General features: G+C 34.9%; 1 protein-coding gene across 1 annotated transcript; it reads left to right on the forward strand.

The window, feature by feature from the left end:
• The first annotated feature begins 414 nt into the window (after positions 1–414).
• Positions 415–2,295, forward strand: LOC128199311 (uncharacterized). The gene has a single exon (XM_052888294.1). It carries the CDS (start codon positions 415–417, stop codon positions 2,293–2,295), a length of 1,881 nt encoding a protein of 626 aa, XP_052744254.1.
• The last annotated feature ends 13,930 nt before the right edge of the window (positions 2,296–16,225 follow it).

The following is a 16,225-nucleotide window of genomic DNA, read 5'->3' on the forward strand; positions in this document are numbered from 1 at the left end:
AAAAAAGTTTTGATCTTATTTACTATTTTGGTCTAGGTAGAGGACTTATGAGAAAGATAAAAATAATAACTATTCATTATTATTTTTGTCTTTCTATCACAGGCTGTGATCACAGGCAGCATTTCTGGGTTGAATTGCGATTGAAATTAGTGAGAAAGGTGCCTGACCGAGGGTTACATGTTGCCTCTCTGAGGCGTTATAAGTATTTGACATATTTTTAAAACATAACCAATATTCCCATTCCAACTATTCGGGAAAGACTGTTATAAAAGTGGGTATCGAACCACGGTCTCGACCTCTCGGTGGTACCTTCCGAAGACCGGCATCTTTACCGTTGAGCTATTGAGGCAGATGAGAGGAGATGAGATTATAAGCATGCACCTGAATCTGGATCTGGATGATATGCTAAAGAACATGTGGGAACAAGAAAGAAATGAAACAAGATTACCCACGCCTGAAGAAAGAAAATGTGAAGAAATATATAACACTACAACCACCAGAACAGAAGGAGGAAGATATATTGTAAAACTGCCAACAAAAACAGAAAAACTAAAATGTGTCGAAGGAAACACAAGAGATATAGCTCTGAAAAGATTATATCAATTAGAAAAACGCTTAGAGAAAGATGAGAAATTGAAGAAAGAATACATAGAAATAATGGAAGAATACAAAACTTTGAATCATATGGAAGAGGTACCAAAGGAAGAAATGAAAGTTCCTGCTGTGTACCTACCTCACCACGCTGTTATTAAATATGAAAAAGAAACGAGCAAAGTGAGGCCAGTATTCAACGCATCGCAAAAGGGATCTAACAAAGTGTCTTTAAATGACGAATTACTTGTAGGCCCTCAACTACAAGATGACATGAGGAGCTTAATTTTGAGATGGCGTATGAAAAGAGTATGTTTTGTGGCTGATATACAAAAAATGTACCGCCAGATTCTGGTAACCAAAGAAGACAGCAATCTACAAAGAATTCTATGGCGTAGTAACCAAGACGAACCTGTAAAAGATTATAGACTAGGAAGAGTCACGTTTGGGACAGCTTCGGCACCATATCTAGCCGTCCGCACGCTACATCAGGTTGCCACAGATGAAGGCTATGAACATACCGATGCAGCACAAGTTATAAAACAAGACTTTTACATGGATGACTTAATGTCTGGGAAGGATAACTTACAAGAAGCCATCAAAATTGCAAAGGATATAGATTCCATATTGCGAAGAGGAGGATTTATTATACAAAAATGGTGTTCGAATAATGCAGAATTCCTGAAACAATTTGAGCTAAGCCAAAGAAGCACTAAAGTAAATCTAGAAATACACATAGATGGTAGTATAAGAGCTTTAGGATTGAATTGGAATATTGGAACGGACAAATTCCAATACAACCTGAACTTACCTGCGTTAACTGATCGCATAACGAAAAGAACAATCCTGTCTGATATTCAAAGGTTGTTTGATCCGCTGGGCTGGTTAGCACCATCAATTTTACCGGCGAAGCTGCTTATACAAAAATTGTGGTTGCAAGGTATGGCCTGGGATGAGAATGTTACTGAAGAAATAGCTCAGGAATGGATGGATTTAAGAAACAGTTTTCTCAACTTACCAGGTATAGAAATAGACAGATGGCTTCAAACATCTGAATCCTTAATGAAAAATGTCTCAGTTCATGGTTTTTGTGATGCATCCAATCGAGCCTATGGTGCAGTAGCCTACATGAGAGTAATCACCGTAGAAGGAAAAGTAACAATTACAATCATAGCAGCTAAATCAAGAGTGGCATCAACAAAAGCTAAATCCTTACCTCGTCTTGAACTGAATGGTGCTGTCCTGCTTGCTGGTCTTTTAAAGCAAATAAAAGAAGCCATGAAAATACCAACCTCTCAGATATATGCATGGACAGATTCCACTATAGTACTGTCCTGGCTTTTTGGAGATCCTGCAAGATGGAACATTTATGTAAGAAATCGAGTAGTTGAGATTCTAGAAGACATTGGGAATCACAATTGGTATCACGTACAATCTCAAGACAACCCTGCTGATTTAGCCTCAAGAGGTATGCCCTTGACAAGCCTGAAAGAAAATAAACTGTGGTGGAATGGCCCTGAATGGTTACATAATAAAGAGATCGAATACAGTAGGCCAAAGAACATAAATACAAACCTGGAAAGGAAAGAAGTTATAGAAGTCAACTCGAAAATTGAAAATGAAAGAGCAAGTTTAATAAGCAAAATTGAAAATTGTGATGATTTGACAGAGCTACTAGGCAGAGAGAGAGAGAGGCAGCGTTAATCTAGTATTTAGTAGGCAACCCTGAATATTCCGTTGAACTTCGAATCTCGGTCAAATATTAATTTATGCGTGATCGTAATTGGTAACCACTGCTCACAATGAGAACCTGTTGGGCAACGAGACGCGGAACAATTAAATTGCGTTCGAAACCATTTCGGATAATAGAACAGGCGTTGAAGCAAATAACGACCCGTCTGCATGATTTAATATAGTCAATGTCAATTAGTAAGAAGAGAGATTCTTCTATCACTTGCTTTTGTTTGATAGCATTTAAACTTTCTAGTAGTATAGTTTAGCAAAATTATAATTAAAATGTTATAGTTCTAGGTTAACGGAAGTTGAATGCTGTCGGTCTGTCTTGCCTCTGTAGCCAAGTGTCACAACGAATCTCTTTCTACGATTGCAAACGCTTCGAAAACTAGAAAAATGCATGGGAATGACAGATTTTGATCACGTGATCTGTCCATAGCAAATGTCATTTTCACTACTCTAGCTCAAAAACACTGTCATATTACCACTCCACAGCGGAGCTAAACAAGCATATTAGCCTCTAGGGGTTAAAGTAATTTTGTTTTTTTAATTCTTGTCTGTTACGAGTACTAGCCAAGTACTAGCCTACTATAAAACGGAGGAGGTTTTATTCGAAAATAGAATCATTATAGGTAAGGCCCTGATTGTTTTGGAAAAAAAAATATTAAAAACTTTAAATTGGAATGAAATGCAGCGTTCTTGTCTGTGGAATGCGTTTATTTTTTTATTTAATTTTTATTGAGTTGCGAATAGAGCGAGATTTGAAGACATGGGACATTCTTTACGGTGTAATACCTTTGCCTTTTTCTCATGTGAAAAAAATAAAATTAAAAAGCGAGAATTTAAAAAACAATTGGCGTGAATAATACACACTTGATTTTTTTCCGAAATTCATTGTAAATTTGTGACCGTAACTTACATATTTTTCAACAATAATTGTTATTGTTGTCTTCGTCTAGTGAGTATGGTGATCCTAATTTGGAGATGGATGAAATGTTCAATCTGTTACCATCAAAGTCGAGACGCATTTACTTAAATACTTATCTACGACACCTTCGAAAAATTTAATAAGTGAAGAAAACAACAACGAATGGATTCACTAACGAAAGGAGTTTTTTAAACTATTATCTTCCACGTTTACCTCATATATTCATTATTTATCTTCAAAGTAGTCGGAAATTATGTTACCGGGTAAAAGCATCTCCCTTAATATACAAATTGTAGACTTTGTACATTTAATTTTCAATTAAAATAAATCATTGAATATTGTACTAAACTATTTTATTTTCTCGCAATCGTAGTGAAAAGCAGAGTGTAACACGTGGGGCTAAACCCATTATAAACTCGGTTTCTATTTAGGCGGCCCTCGCCTACGTCTCGGGCCCTAAAAATACCTCGTATATAATGGGTCTTTTTAGCCCCTTGTATTGTATGTATAACAATCTACTATTCCATATATTTTTCTAGTTTTTGAAGACAGACATATATAGCGGACAACAAAGTGATCAAAGGTACCGATTTTCCTTTGATGAAATTTTCTACGAAACCCTAAAAATTTAAATTAGTGTGCTTTTCATTAAAGTGTGTGTTAGTGATCAAGGGTACCGTTTTTCCTTATAAGGTACCTACGAAACCCTAAAAAAAAATATAATTTGTTAGTACCTACTCGTACTCTTCATTATAGGACTATTTTGACACGTTTTCAATTATTAGGAAGCTAGCCGTGTCGCTGAGTGCCTCGGTTGACAGAACCGCTAAATTAATAAACAGACGGGTCAATGACCGCCAGAAGTTCGGAGATAACATCTGTGCTACACTAGGATGCTGTGCATGTGCAATAGACAGCAATATGTTGATTGTAAGCTTTATCTATTACTAGCGGACGCCCGCGACTTCGTCCGCGTAAAGTTCGTTGTCAACTTTACTACTACCTCTACCCTACCCTACCCCTACCCTACCACTACCCCAATCCTACCCCTACCCTACCCAACCCGTACCTCTACCCTACCCCTACCTTACCTACACCCTACCCCCACCCTACCCCTACCCTTCCCGTACCCTATCCCTTTCCTACCCCTATCCCACCCGTACCCTTATCTCACGCCTCCTACCCTACCACTTCCTTATCCTACCCTTACCTCTACCCTACCCCTACCCTACCTCTACCCCGGCCCTACCGCTTCCCTACCCGTACACTACCCTACTCTACAAATTCTCTATCTTACTCCTACCCTTAGCAAAATCGGTGCAGCCCTTCGAGAGTGGTGGTATGACCAAGGGAAATAGAGACTTCTATGCTAATAATATAAAGAGGTGAGGTTTGTGTGGTTGTAGGAGGTAATCTCTGGATCTACTGGACCGATTTGGAAAATTGTTTTACCAATAGAAAGCTACGTTATTTGCGAGTGTCATAGGCTATGTTTGATCCCCATATTCACACGGGAACTACATAAATGAAAGCGCGGGGCGTCATATAGCGGAATTTCTGCGTCTTTTAGAAATTTTGTATTATCTCCGAAACTATTTAAGTAATTAACATACTGTAAAGGGCAAATCTTATCTCCATAATATCCTTGTGGTTATTAAATATTTATTTTAATAAGGATTAAAGTTTAGTTGTATAAATAATAACGTAAACCTAAGTATATAAAATTAATAATTTTTAAAACACAAAAGGTACTATATCTGCTAATATATAGAAGATAGATACATGGTGTCGCGGACTTTTTTGTAGAACTTTTAAAGACACATAAAGTCTCCATACATTAATTTAAATTTTACACAATAGTTAAGGCAGCGCATGCGAATAAGTCTGTTTAAGAGGATTTTCAGTCCGACCTTTATGACAAAAACTGTGATAACTCGGCTAATATATATGATACCAATATAAAATATAGCCTATAGCACTCCCCGATAATGTAACATTCTACTGGTGAAAGAATTTTTAAAATCGGACCAGTAGTTCCGAAGATTACCCCATTTAAAAAATGTGACAAACTTACAAACTTACAAACTTTACCTCTTTATAATATTAGTATAGATATAGATTTGGTTAAAACTTCTTATTAATTACTAGCCCTCGGTTTTACACGAGAGATACGAGCTAGTTAGCTAGCTAGCTAGATTCTACAGCTCATATTGATGGAAAAGGTTGCTGTTAGAAGAGGCGTTGGTCGCAGGAAGAAGTCTTGGCTGAGAAACATTAGAGAGTGGACCGGGATCGCGAGCGCCGCACAATTATTTCGAAGGATAGAGCCGACTGCAAACCTTCGCTAGTCGGAGAGGCACCCTAAGGAGAAGAAGAAGCGTTTGTAGAAAGAGAATCAGGTAACTTGGCTACAGATTCAGTACCGACTTACCTACTCTATAAATATTTGAAAAGATTTATCATTATCTCGTTACAGATCTCGCCGCACCTGTATCTTAGTTAAGTGCATCGACCTGTCAATCTGGATTATGTAATAAAAGTGTCCCATATCTTGACAGTGTTTGTTAGCCGTTTAGTGATAAGGTTTAAGGGACCTTTTTTTAATTTTCACAGACAGGCAGACAGACTTACTTTCGCTCTATATAATCATCATCCTTATCACCGACATCCACTGCTGCTGATAAATGGGCTATCTAACACTGAAAGAATTTTTCAAAACGGACCAGTAGTTCCTGAGATTAGCGCGTTAAAACAAACAATCAGCTTTATAATATTAGTAAGTATAGATAAACAGATTGTATTCTCGACATTGATACACGCCTCATGGGTACCCACACATGGGACAAAGTAAACAAAAAGACAACGATTATTTAATGTGACAAGCGAATTGATTACTGTTTTTGTTCTTAAACAACATTTTGACATTTTGCCGCTACATTCCATGGTAGATAGTCGTATCTCGATGTCATGACGGCGTGTTTGTATTTTGTTGTTCAAACTGTTATTGTTGTTGCGAGGAAAATTGTTGTTTAAATTAGTGCCATATACGATTATTAGCTCAAAATTATTGTAATAAAACACACGATATATTCCTTCATAACTAATGCTCTTCTCTTCGCGTGGATTTCGTCGTTTCAGCGTTTTAAAAATTAAACTGATCTGTTGGTCATGTGTTAATTATAGTGTCATAAGTGGCTAAGTGATTTGGGATTGTGGGATCCTCGATTCGAGTCCTATATTGTTCTATTAAATTTTTCCTTTCTTCCGAGTTTTCAAAAATGGCCCAGTGTTGGGCTGTTCGTGGTTTTGCAGAGGACATTTAGCCGTTTTAATTATTATTTTTGACGTTAGATAGCAAACGTTAGTGTGCAAATGATAGCAAACGGAGTGAAACATTGCCTGATACATGTTGGATAGGTAGACCTGAAAGTTCCTAATTCATAATAAGGAGGTAGGGCCATAAAAATTTGGTTGATTAATACGATGAGTAAATAGGTTGATATGGTAGATAAGATACAAACACAGATTAAAGAATAATAGGCAGATAGACCACACGGAACACGTCAGTGATGCAGCAATTCCAAATACAAATTCAAAAACTAATACATTCTCGAGTCAGTACGCCACAAAGCATCGCATCAGTAATTTTCAATATTATTCTAGAAAAATAAATATTTTAAAATCTGTTCTCAAAAACTAAAAAAAATAAGATGGAATATTTTTAAATGGGTATTGATTACTAGTCTATTATGATATTAATTTACGTAATTGTTGTTGTAGGGAAATACTAATAATAAAAAAACTTTTTAAAATAATATGGTGGATAGCAACATTATGCGGATGTCAAGGACACTCACGCGTGACGTTTGTTTTTTATGGGTATCACCGGCTTCACTGTGCGGCTTGTAAAGACTCATTCTGTATCATTCTCTATTCTGTGGATACGAATGAAATCTTATCTTACAAAATTACTTGGGCAGAGTCGCGAGCACGCGCATAGTTGAATATGCAACACGCGATGGCATCGACCATATTTATTTACGTTCGAAAATTGCATTTCAATGTTTATAAATCGAGAGACAAGCAGATGCATTCCCGCCATTTTTCCAGTCGCCCGCCGCTCAGTCGACCGTAGAGACGCGTTGAACGTTCGGAAACTCTACGTTTGAAAATCGAACGCGAAATCGTAAAACGTAATTCCTGAACTTGTTTATTTATTTGTGGTCATAGATAATAGGTTGTGGTCATATTAGTTGCCATTGGTGATAATTTTACATACAAAACAAAAATCGTCTTTCCCGGATTTTAATGTGAATTTCCACAATAATTAAATTATATATATATATATATATATATATATTTGGGTACTTTTTTAAATAGACAGGCACATATTGTGTTAATTTCTCGATCTAAATCTTAGCTATATTATGTTCAAAACAATGCTGAATGTGAAAAGCGACTAAATTAAATTGTCTCCATATAAAAACACTAGCAGACGCCGCGCGGTTTCACTCGCGTGGTTACCGATCCTTTAGGAATACGGGAATAATATATAGCCTATAGCCTTCCTCGATAAATGGGCTATCTAACACTAAAAGATTTTTTCAAATCAGACCAGTAGTTCCTGAGATTAGCGCGTTCAACCAAACAAACAAACAAATTCTTCAGCTTTATTAGTATAAAAGATTAGTAAAGGAATCCTATAGGAATTCCTAATAACGAAGTAACACTTCATAATTATTCTCAATTGAAATGGTAGATAATAATAATCAACAGCTAAGATAACACGTAATCATAATGAAATCTAGGAAATAAATACTAGGCATATCCCCTATCTACTTACGAGTATGTATAAGAGCAGAAACTGAATAATGTCTTTCTGAAGCTGTCAAATTAGCTTCTTTATTTCAGCAGGCAGATACTTCCTCTTCCTTCCTTAATATTATTATTATGTAAGGCTTTTAAGTAGGCTTGTTAGGGCTAGGGAAACTTTAAGTTTTGGAAAATTTTAACGTTATTTCGTACTTACCTATATGAAAATGAAACCGAAAATAGTCGATATGATACGAGTATATTATGTCCATCTATCCAATAAATACCTAGGTCAATGATGGGATAGATGGTGATGACCTGCCTTCCGAACCGGTGGTAGAATCTTTACAAATAGTCAACTGACGTGTCAAAAGTGCTTGTAAACTGAGCCTACTTGAAATCAATGATTTTTGATTTTGATGATTGATGATGACAAAGTATTAATGCGAAAGTAAGTTTGTTTGTTACGTTTTCACAGATAAACCGCTAAACATTAAAAATTCTTGCACCTATGGAAAGCTACATTATCAGTGAGTTTTATAGGCCTTATTTTATCCCCGTATTTTTAATTGAACTGGAGCTATGCGGGTAAAATCGCAGGACGTCTAGTACATAATAATGAACGCGAAAATGAGTTTTCACAGCTAAACCGCTGAACCAATTTAAAAAATTCTTTCACCAATGGAAACCTACATTTTCAGCGAGTAACATATACTCTATTTTATCTCCGTATTTTCACGGGAACTGGAGCTAAGTGGGTCAAAACGCGAGGCGTACTACATAATATTTCCATTCACACATTCAATAAAATAGTGTATCGTTGTGCTGACCCGTGATAGCCCAATGGATATGACCTCTGCCACCGATTCTGGAAGGCGTAGGTTCGAATCCTGTCCGGGGCATGCACCTCCAGCTTTTCAGTTGTGTGCATTTAAAAAATTAAATCACGTGTCCCAAACGGTGAAGGAAAACATTGTGAGGAAACCTGCATACTAGATAATTTTCTTAATTCTCTGCGTATGTGAAGTTTGCCAATCCGCATTGGGCCAGCGTGGTGGACTATTGGCCTAACCCCTCTCATCCTGAGAGGAGACTCGAGCTCAGCAGTGAGCCGAATATGGGTTGATAATGATGATTGTTGTTCTATTATTTAATGCGTGTGACAAATTGAAGCATGGCCATGATAGCCTGATATAGTGCACTGTGCTAGCGATAATTGATATTTACTGCTTCTTGTGTTCCATATAGCGACGCGATTAGATAATACCGCGAGTTATATCGATCTATTTGTCACTAAATTTCTACATAATCAACTATTCACTTATTATAATACTAGCTTCGTCTGGTACTACTGTCGTGGCTAGTTACCACCCAGCGATTTAGCGTTCCGGTACATACCTAATCAACTATTCACTTAAATATACTAGCTTTGTCTGGTTCTACGGTTGTGGCTAGTTACCACCCAGCGATATAGCGTTCCGGTACGATGCCGCATAGACACCGTCTGAGGTATTTGTAGACTAAAGTTGTACATCTTCCGAATAAGTCCGCTACCAAGCGCATCGTCACTTAACATCAGCGGGCATATTATGTATCTCGGTGTACCATACAATGGGGATGATGACTACGTTTGGATATATTGATTTTTATGATACATTCGGGTAAATAAGGTCAATGTTAACTAATTTATACATAAAAAGCAAAGATTGACTGGATATTTGCAAAATAAATAAGATTATAAAATTTCAAAATCTATTAAATTTTTTTTATCGTAATTAGATGAAAATTCATACAGTTTTAGCTTCCTTACATTAAAAGAGACATTTTCAATAAATGAACTATAAACATAAACGCAGAAATAACAAAGATATTAGTAACTTTGTTCGAACGCCCATACAAACCTAACGATCAGCGAGCCAACAACGTCACTAAATCGTGCCATTTTGTATGGAGCGTTTTTCAGGGATCCGCGGCAGCGCCGCAAATCTGACCCTTTAAATCCCTGTAGCTCCGAAAGTAATGATCGCAGATACCCTGTTACTTTTACAAAATTGCTTTGCTATTAGTATACTCTTAATTTATATACAATTTAAAAAACTGTCATCATTTCTTCGTTTTTCATCATATTTCCGTGTTAGTGATCATCTAAAATAGTTGTTTCAACGAAATGACCTTGACTGCACCTTTGTTTCTACGATCATCTAACATGATTCTTTTAACGAAATTACGTAACTAGTTTTTCGTTAAAATAATATTACTATGGGCTACTACCACGACTAATGCTAATTTAACTTTACGTTAAATTACAATAATTATGTAATTTCGTTGAAAACACAATGTTAGATGATTGCAAAACCGATAATAGGATGAAAAACGATGTAGTGACTGATTGTTTGAATGGTACACCGGCTTGACATAATAACCCAGCAGGTGAGATCTCAGTCAAGGGCTAACTTGATAACGAATTTAAAAAAGCGGATGCCCGCAACTATTGCATTGTAGTCAAGATCTAAGTAAAACAGAAGATCAGAAGTACTAATAAGTTTTTAAAAAAATATATATATGATTTTCTTTTCAACAAATAAATATCTATAGGACAATATTATTGTGTAAGATAAAATGCTTCACTTTGATCACATTGTTATTAGCCTTAATCGAGTTTTAAGTCATTTTGAATAGCTGTCAATAGCTACATTATTTGCAAATTATTTATTGAAATTGCAGTATTTACTTATGTACCTACGCGCATCGAGCTTAATATTTTTATTAGGTACATAGTACAGGTACCTACTTACTTTATTTAATTTAAAGTAACTAAGTACTTGGTACTGAAAAATAGTACTGAAAAAAATAACAAAACAAAACCACAGAACAAAGATGATCCAGAATGAGTCTTTACAAGCAGCGTGGTGAAGCTGGTGAAACCTATAAAAAACTCAAACGTCACGCGTCTAATTGACATCATACATGTAGGTACAAACTTTTTTCATAATTTGTATTTCAAAATTTAACATTAACAACTACATATTGCGTAAATTAATTTAATAATCAATAATTATTAATTACCAAAAACAATACTCCATCTTATTTCTTTAGTTTATTTGAACAGTTTTAAAATATTTGAAAACATAAGACGCCATTTTTCTTGAATAATATTGAAAATTACTGATGCGACGTTTCGTGTCGTACTGACTCGTGAATGTATACGCTTTTGAATTTTGTATTTGGAGCGGCTACGACACCGTCGTGTTCTGTGCGCTCTATCTGCCACTTTTACTTACCAATATAATAATTATATTAGTATGTAAAAAAAAAAAAAAAAAAAAAACATACATACAGCCGAACGTAGAACCTCCTCCTTTTTGGAAGTCGGTTAAAAAGTAATTATATTGGTAATTTTAATATAATTATATATTATTATAATTTATATTTTAATAGCTGACGCCGCGAGGTTTCCGTTCCCGTAGGAATACGAGGATAATATATGTATAGCCTATAGCCTTCCTCGATAAATGGGTAAAAAAAATTCTTTCAGTGTTAGATACACTGAAAGAAATTTTTTTTCCTGAGGTTAGCGCGTTCGAACACACAAACAAACTCTTCGGCATTAAAATATACCTAGATTTTGGAGGAAAAAATTTTCAAGTACTTACTTAACAATTAGTGACAAACTTAAACTTATTCGAATTAGTATTTACAGCGTGGGTTTTTGCAACCTTGTGCATCCCACCAATTGGGTAGAGGTTGTAGGTAGAACAAGTCACTTTACATGGTAGGTGACGTACTGACATTGAAAAACAGTGAAATACCTCTACAACTAATTCATTTAAAATCACACAAATTTTTTCAATTGTTTTTTTTTTCTCTTTAACTTTCAAAAAAAAATTTATAAAAAAATGTGACCGACTTCAAAATCAGAAAATAAACTAAAAAGAGAAAAATAACATTGTACGTGCTACTTTATGATCACTTTGAACGCGGTGCCAATACAGTGAAGTTTAAACCATAAAGTTGTACGATTTTCAGACAGTTATTTCCTGTGTTCTTTTAACACGTCACTGACTTGGCACCGCCTTCAAAGTGATCAGAAGGTAACACGTACAATGTTATTTTTCGCTTTTCAGTTTATTTTCTGATTTTAAAGTTGGTTAAATTTTTTTATGGAATTTTTTTATTTTTACATTTTTAGTGATATGTACTCCTGAACTAGCTTTAAGTTATAACCTAAAGACCACAACTAGTTCTAATATAAATGATTTGCCTAAATCACAATGTCTGTATTGACCACCGAATTACTCAGTAAAATAAAAAAATCCACATTGAATTCATGATAATAATATATCACAAGAAACTTTACAAAGGAGGGATTAAGTAAAGTTGAAGGGCTTAAAAAGGGTAAAAATAAATTATGCTGAGTCAGCGGAATTCGAGCGGTTTGACTGCCCATACATACCTTGAAGTTCAATTACCCAGCTCTACAATCTTTGATCCTATATTAATGTTCATATTAGCTGTTACCCGTTATTTCACTCGTGTACCTATAACTGGCACCACTTTCAATATTATTCAAACTAGCGGACGCCCGCGACTTCTTCCGCGTGGTATTTAGCCTTTCACAAATCCTGCGGGAACCATGGATTTTTGCAGGATAAAAAGTAGAGTATGTGTTAATCCCTGCTATAATATATTTCAGTATCAAATTTCAGCTATTGTGGTTCAGTAGTCGAGGCGTGAAAGAGTAACAAACGTTCATATCATCAAAATGATGTCTTCGCAAATTTCGGGAAACCATGGATTTTTTCGGGATAAAAATCTATTTCCATCCAAGAATTGGATCAGCTGGAAGCTGATCCAAATTTAAAAAAAAATGGATGTGATCCAATCCAGCTTCCAGCTGATCCAATTTTTACCACTTTCACACAGGATGTAAAATTGTAAGAAGTTGTAATGTTGTCATCAATTGTAAATTAAAATAATAAATTATTAAATTATAAAAGATATTTAAATATCTCATTGACATTATCTCTCTCATTGACATTGACATTGACAGGTGTCAGAAACACAATCTCTGAGCGGCCGAACTATAACAGACAGTCAGGAAGACAGACAGACTACATACATACTAATATTATAGATACGAAAGTGTATCTATAATATTAGTATGGATATAATATAATATGGCAGTAATAAAAGTAAGTATAAATGTCAGGTTTTACGATCAAGCACGACTATCTAATTAATTAACTATCACTTTGAGTGGCAATACAAGTAATATGGAACGCGTTAATCTATAAATAAGTAGGCACAAATAAATATCAATAGAAAGTCAGTCGACGCATTTAATTTGCTGACTCAGCGCTCATTCCCTGTCTGTAACAAGTAACAACTCAGTTAACTGGCTTCGTCGGCTAACTGCTGACCCGAATTGATTAAAATAACCAGACAATGTTAAACACTTAGAGTTGCTCGCAATTTTGTTCGCCTATAATTTTTGTATTTTTTTTTCATTTGGATAATCTTTTTCGCATAGAAAATAAGAACTGCAAAAGACCTAGGTCTCTTCTCTTTTCTATTATTATGTAAATATGGTTCCGTAACATATTCTAAATGTATTAAAGCGAAAGGTCACTCATCACAAAATATTGAAAACCGGTTGACCTATAAAGATAAGAAAAGACGTTTATTTGAAAATAATAATGGATTACTCAGGAAACAATTTCACTTATTTAGAATTAATCGCCTGTTAGCTGGTTTGTACAAAACTCTCTCAACAAGCTTTACACGCGGTCTGTGTTATGTCATACATTAGGGTCTGAATAGCCAGACATACCTCATTTTGTAAGTTCGGAAATTAAAATCAAAAAATTGTCATTAAATTCAGAATTCGATAACATAGACAAGTTCGGATTTGATGATAATGTTCATAAAGATTTAAAGTAAAAAATGTGTTTTTAAAAATTTCAGTGTTGAAAATATAGTATTTTTACGTACCATATTTTTCTTCAACACATACAACAAACAGTATATGTACTCAGACCCGAAATATAGTACAATACTATATGCCATCAAAACGTCCAAACGTATTTTTTTACAAAGGTTTTTTTTATATTATCCACAGGGAAGAGGAAACCTCCCTATGGATAAATCAAATTGATGGGAATATCATTTTTGATTACAATATATAGAGAAAAATTAAAAACACATATGCTTCACAAATCCCGTGGGAACCATGAATTTTTTCCGTTATGAAAGTAGCCTATAAGTTAATCCAGGGTACTAGGTTCTATCTTTGTTTTAAAGGAGATGGTTCATTTAAGGTCTATTCTTGTAAAAATAGAAGGATTCAAAGATTTTATTAAAATATAAATAAGTGAATAAATCTAACTAAATAAAAAGAAATAAATAAAATTAAACCTCAAGTTTTCGAGATAAATCAAGATGGCGCCCATAAAGTAACTATGATATGACAATTGACAGCAAACGTCAAATCGATATTATTTCGAAAGAATTAAAGTAAATTCGTAGATTTGTATATTCAAAAATAGTTAAAAAAAAATTTCTTTTATTTCCGCCAGGGACAATGACTGATCCTGGGCTCCATACAATTTTGGACCATCTCCTTTCAGCCAAATCGGTTCAGTGGTTGAGGAGTTTTAAAGAGTAACAAACATAATATTAGTAGGATCAGTGTGATGGGTATATCTGGCTATCACAGGCTATTAATCGAATAGGAAACATTCGTAAGTTTATCTGTGTGTATGTACATCTCATACAAACTCTCTCGTTGTAAAAGCCGCGAATGGCCGACCATTAAAATCTTCGCCGGCACATTTACTAACTGCTATAAACTATAAAAAGCTCTAACTATTTTATTCATTGAGTTATTAACATGCAAGAACGGGTAACTTATTTTTAGTAATATAAATAACTTGGTTTATTTATACAAAGATGTATAATACTGCTACTCTATGTAAGGTGATGGTATAATTCTCTATGTATGTATATACTTTCTGTATTTCTTTAATATCTCGTAACATATTTAACTAATTCAAAAATTACACTATAACTTTATTGCAAAAACTGTAACCAATTTTTTTATGTAAGTTTCATTTATAAACCTCAGAATATAAGCCATTTACAAGTGAAAATACAAATAGGTACAAGTTTCTAAAGAACACAGCTGTTCTTTAGAAATATCGCATGTGTTTTGAAATATTTGGTTAATAACCAGTATAGGATATTACGCGTTACAGCTCTAACACCTCAAAACAAAACAAAACATGGTATTGAAATTAATAAACAATATCTACCACGGAATTACTAAATAGCGTATTCGCTTTTATCGTTTTCTATGTTCTGATATATCTACCGACCGAGTAACCATGTCCCATGTCGGAGAGATCTAAAACAAGCGAGAAATGTCAGTTAATCTTAGTCCCCTCTCACGCACCCTTCGCTGTATTTCGTCTCTTTAGGGCTGCTACAAATACAATAGGTATAAATATCTTTTGTCCAAATAGCAGTTGTACGGAGTTATACTTAGGGTTGCCACCTGCCACCATTTATAATATCGACACTAACGATAATGTAACTGTGAAATGCTCCTGACATTTCTACTGAACGCACTTCGGGAATCCCTAGTCTACTAAGAAGAGAATAGAGATACAAACATTACAACTTCTTTACTTTTATCCTATGTGAAGATATAATCTGATACAATAGCCTCCAATAAGGAATTCATCAATTGTGTAAAAATTATGTTATAAGATAGAAAGTTGTCCTAAAAAGCTTGCGTATGGCTACTTAATATTTACCAAAACTAATTTTAGTTATTATGGTATGCATACCGCGTATCTCCCCCCACAAATAACTCAACTCGACACAATAGTGCGCATAGCTGCGTAACGGCGGGCCGGTATTTAGCTGTTTTGTCACCTCTACTACATTCATTCACTTTATTTTAGTTTATTTTAGTTAATAATTGTTTATTTTAGTTAATAATGTTGTTGTGTGCTGTGTTTGTGGCGGCATCTGGTCAACGGTTCCAACTGAAAACCAGCGCTGCATGCTCTTTTTATTTAAAGAGTATGTAGCATTATGCTGAGTTGGATCCGTTTACTGGGTTGTGCCACACATCGCAGGATATTGTTCAAGAACAAA

The sequence above is a fragment of the Bicyclus anynana genome, chromosome 22, assembly GCF_947172395.1.
Source record: "Bicyclus anynana chromosome 22, ilBicAnyn1.1, whole genome shotgun sequence".
Classification (NCBI taxonomy): Eukaryota; Metazoa; Arthropoda; class Insecta; order Lepidoptera; family Nymphalidae; genus Bicyclus; species Bicyclus anynana.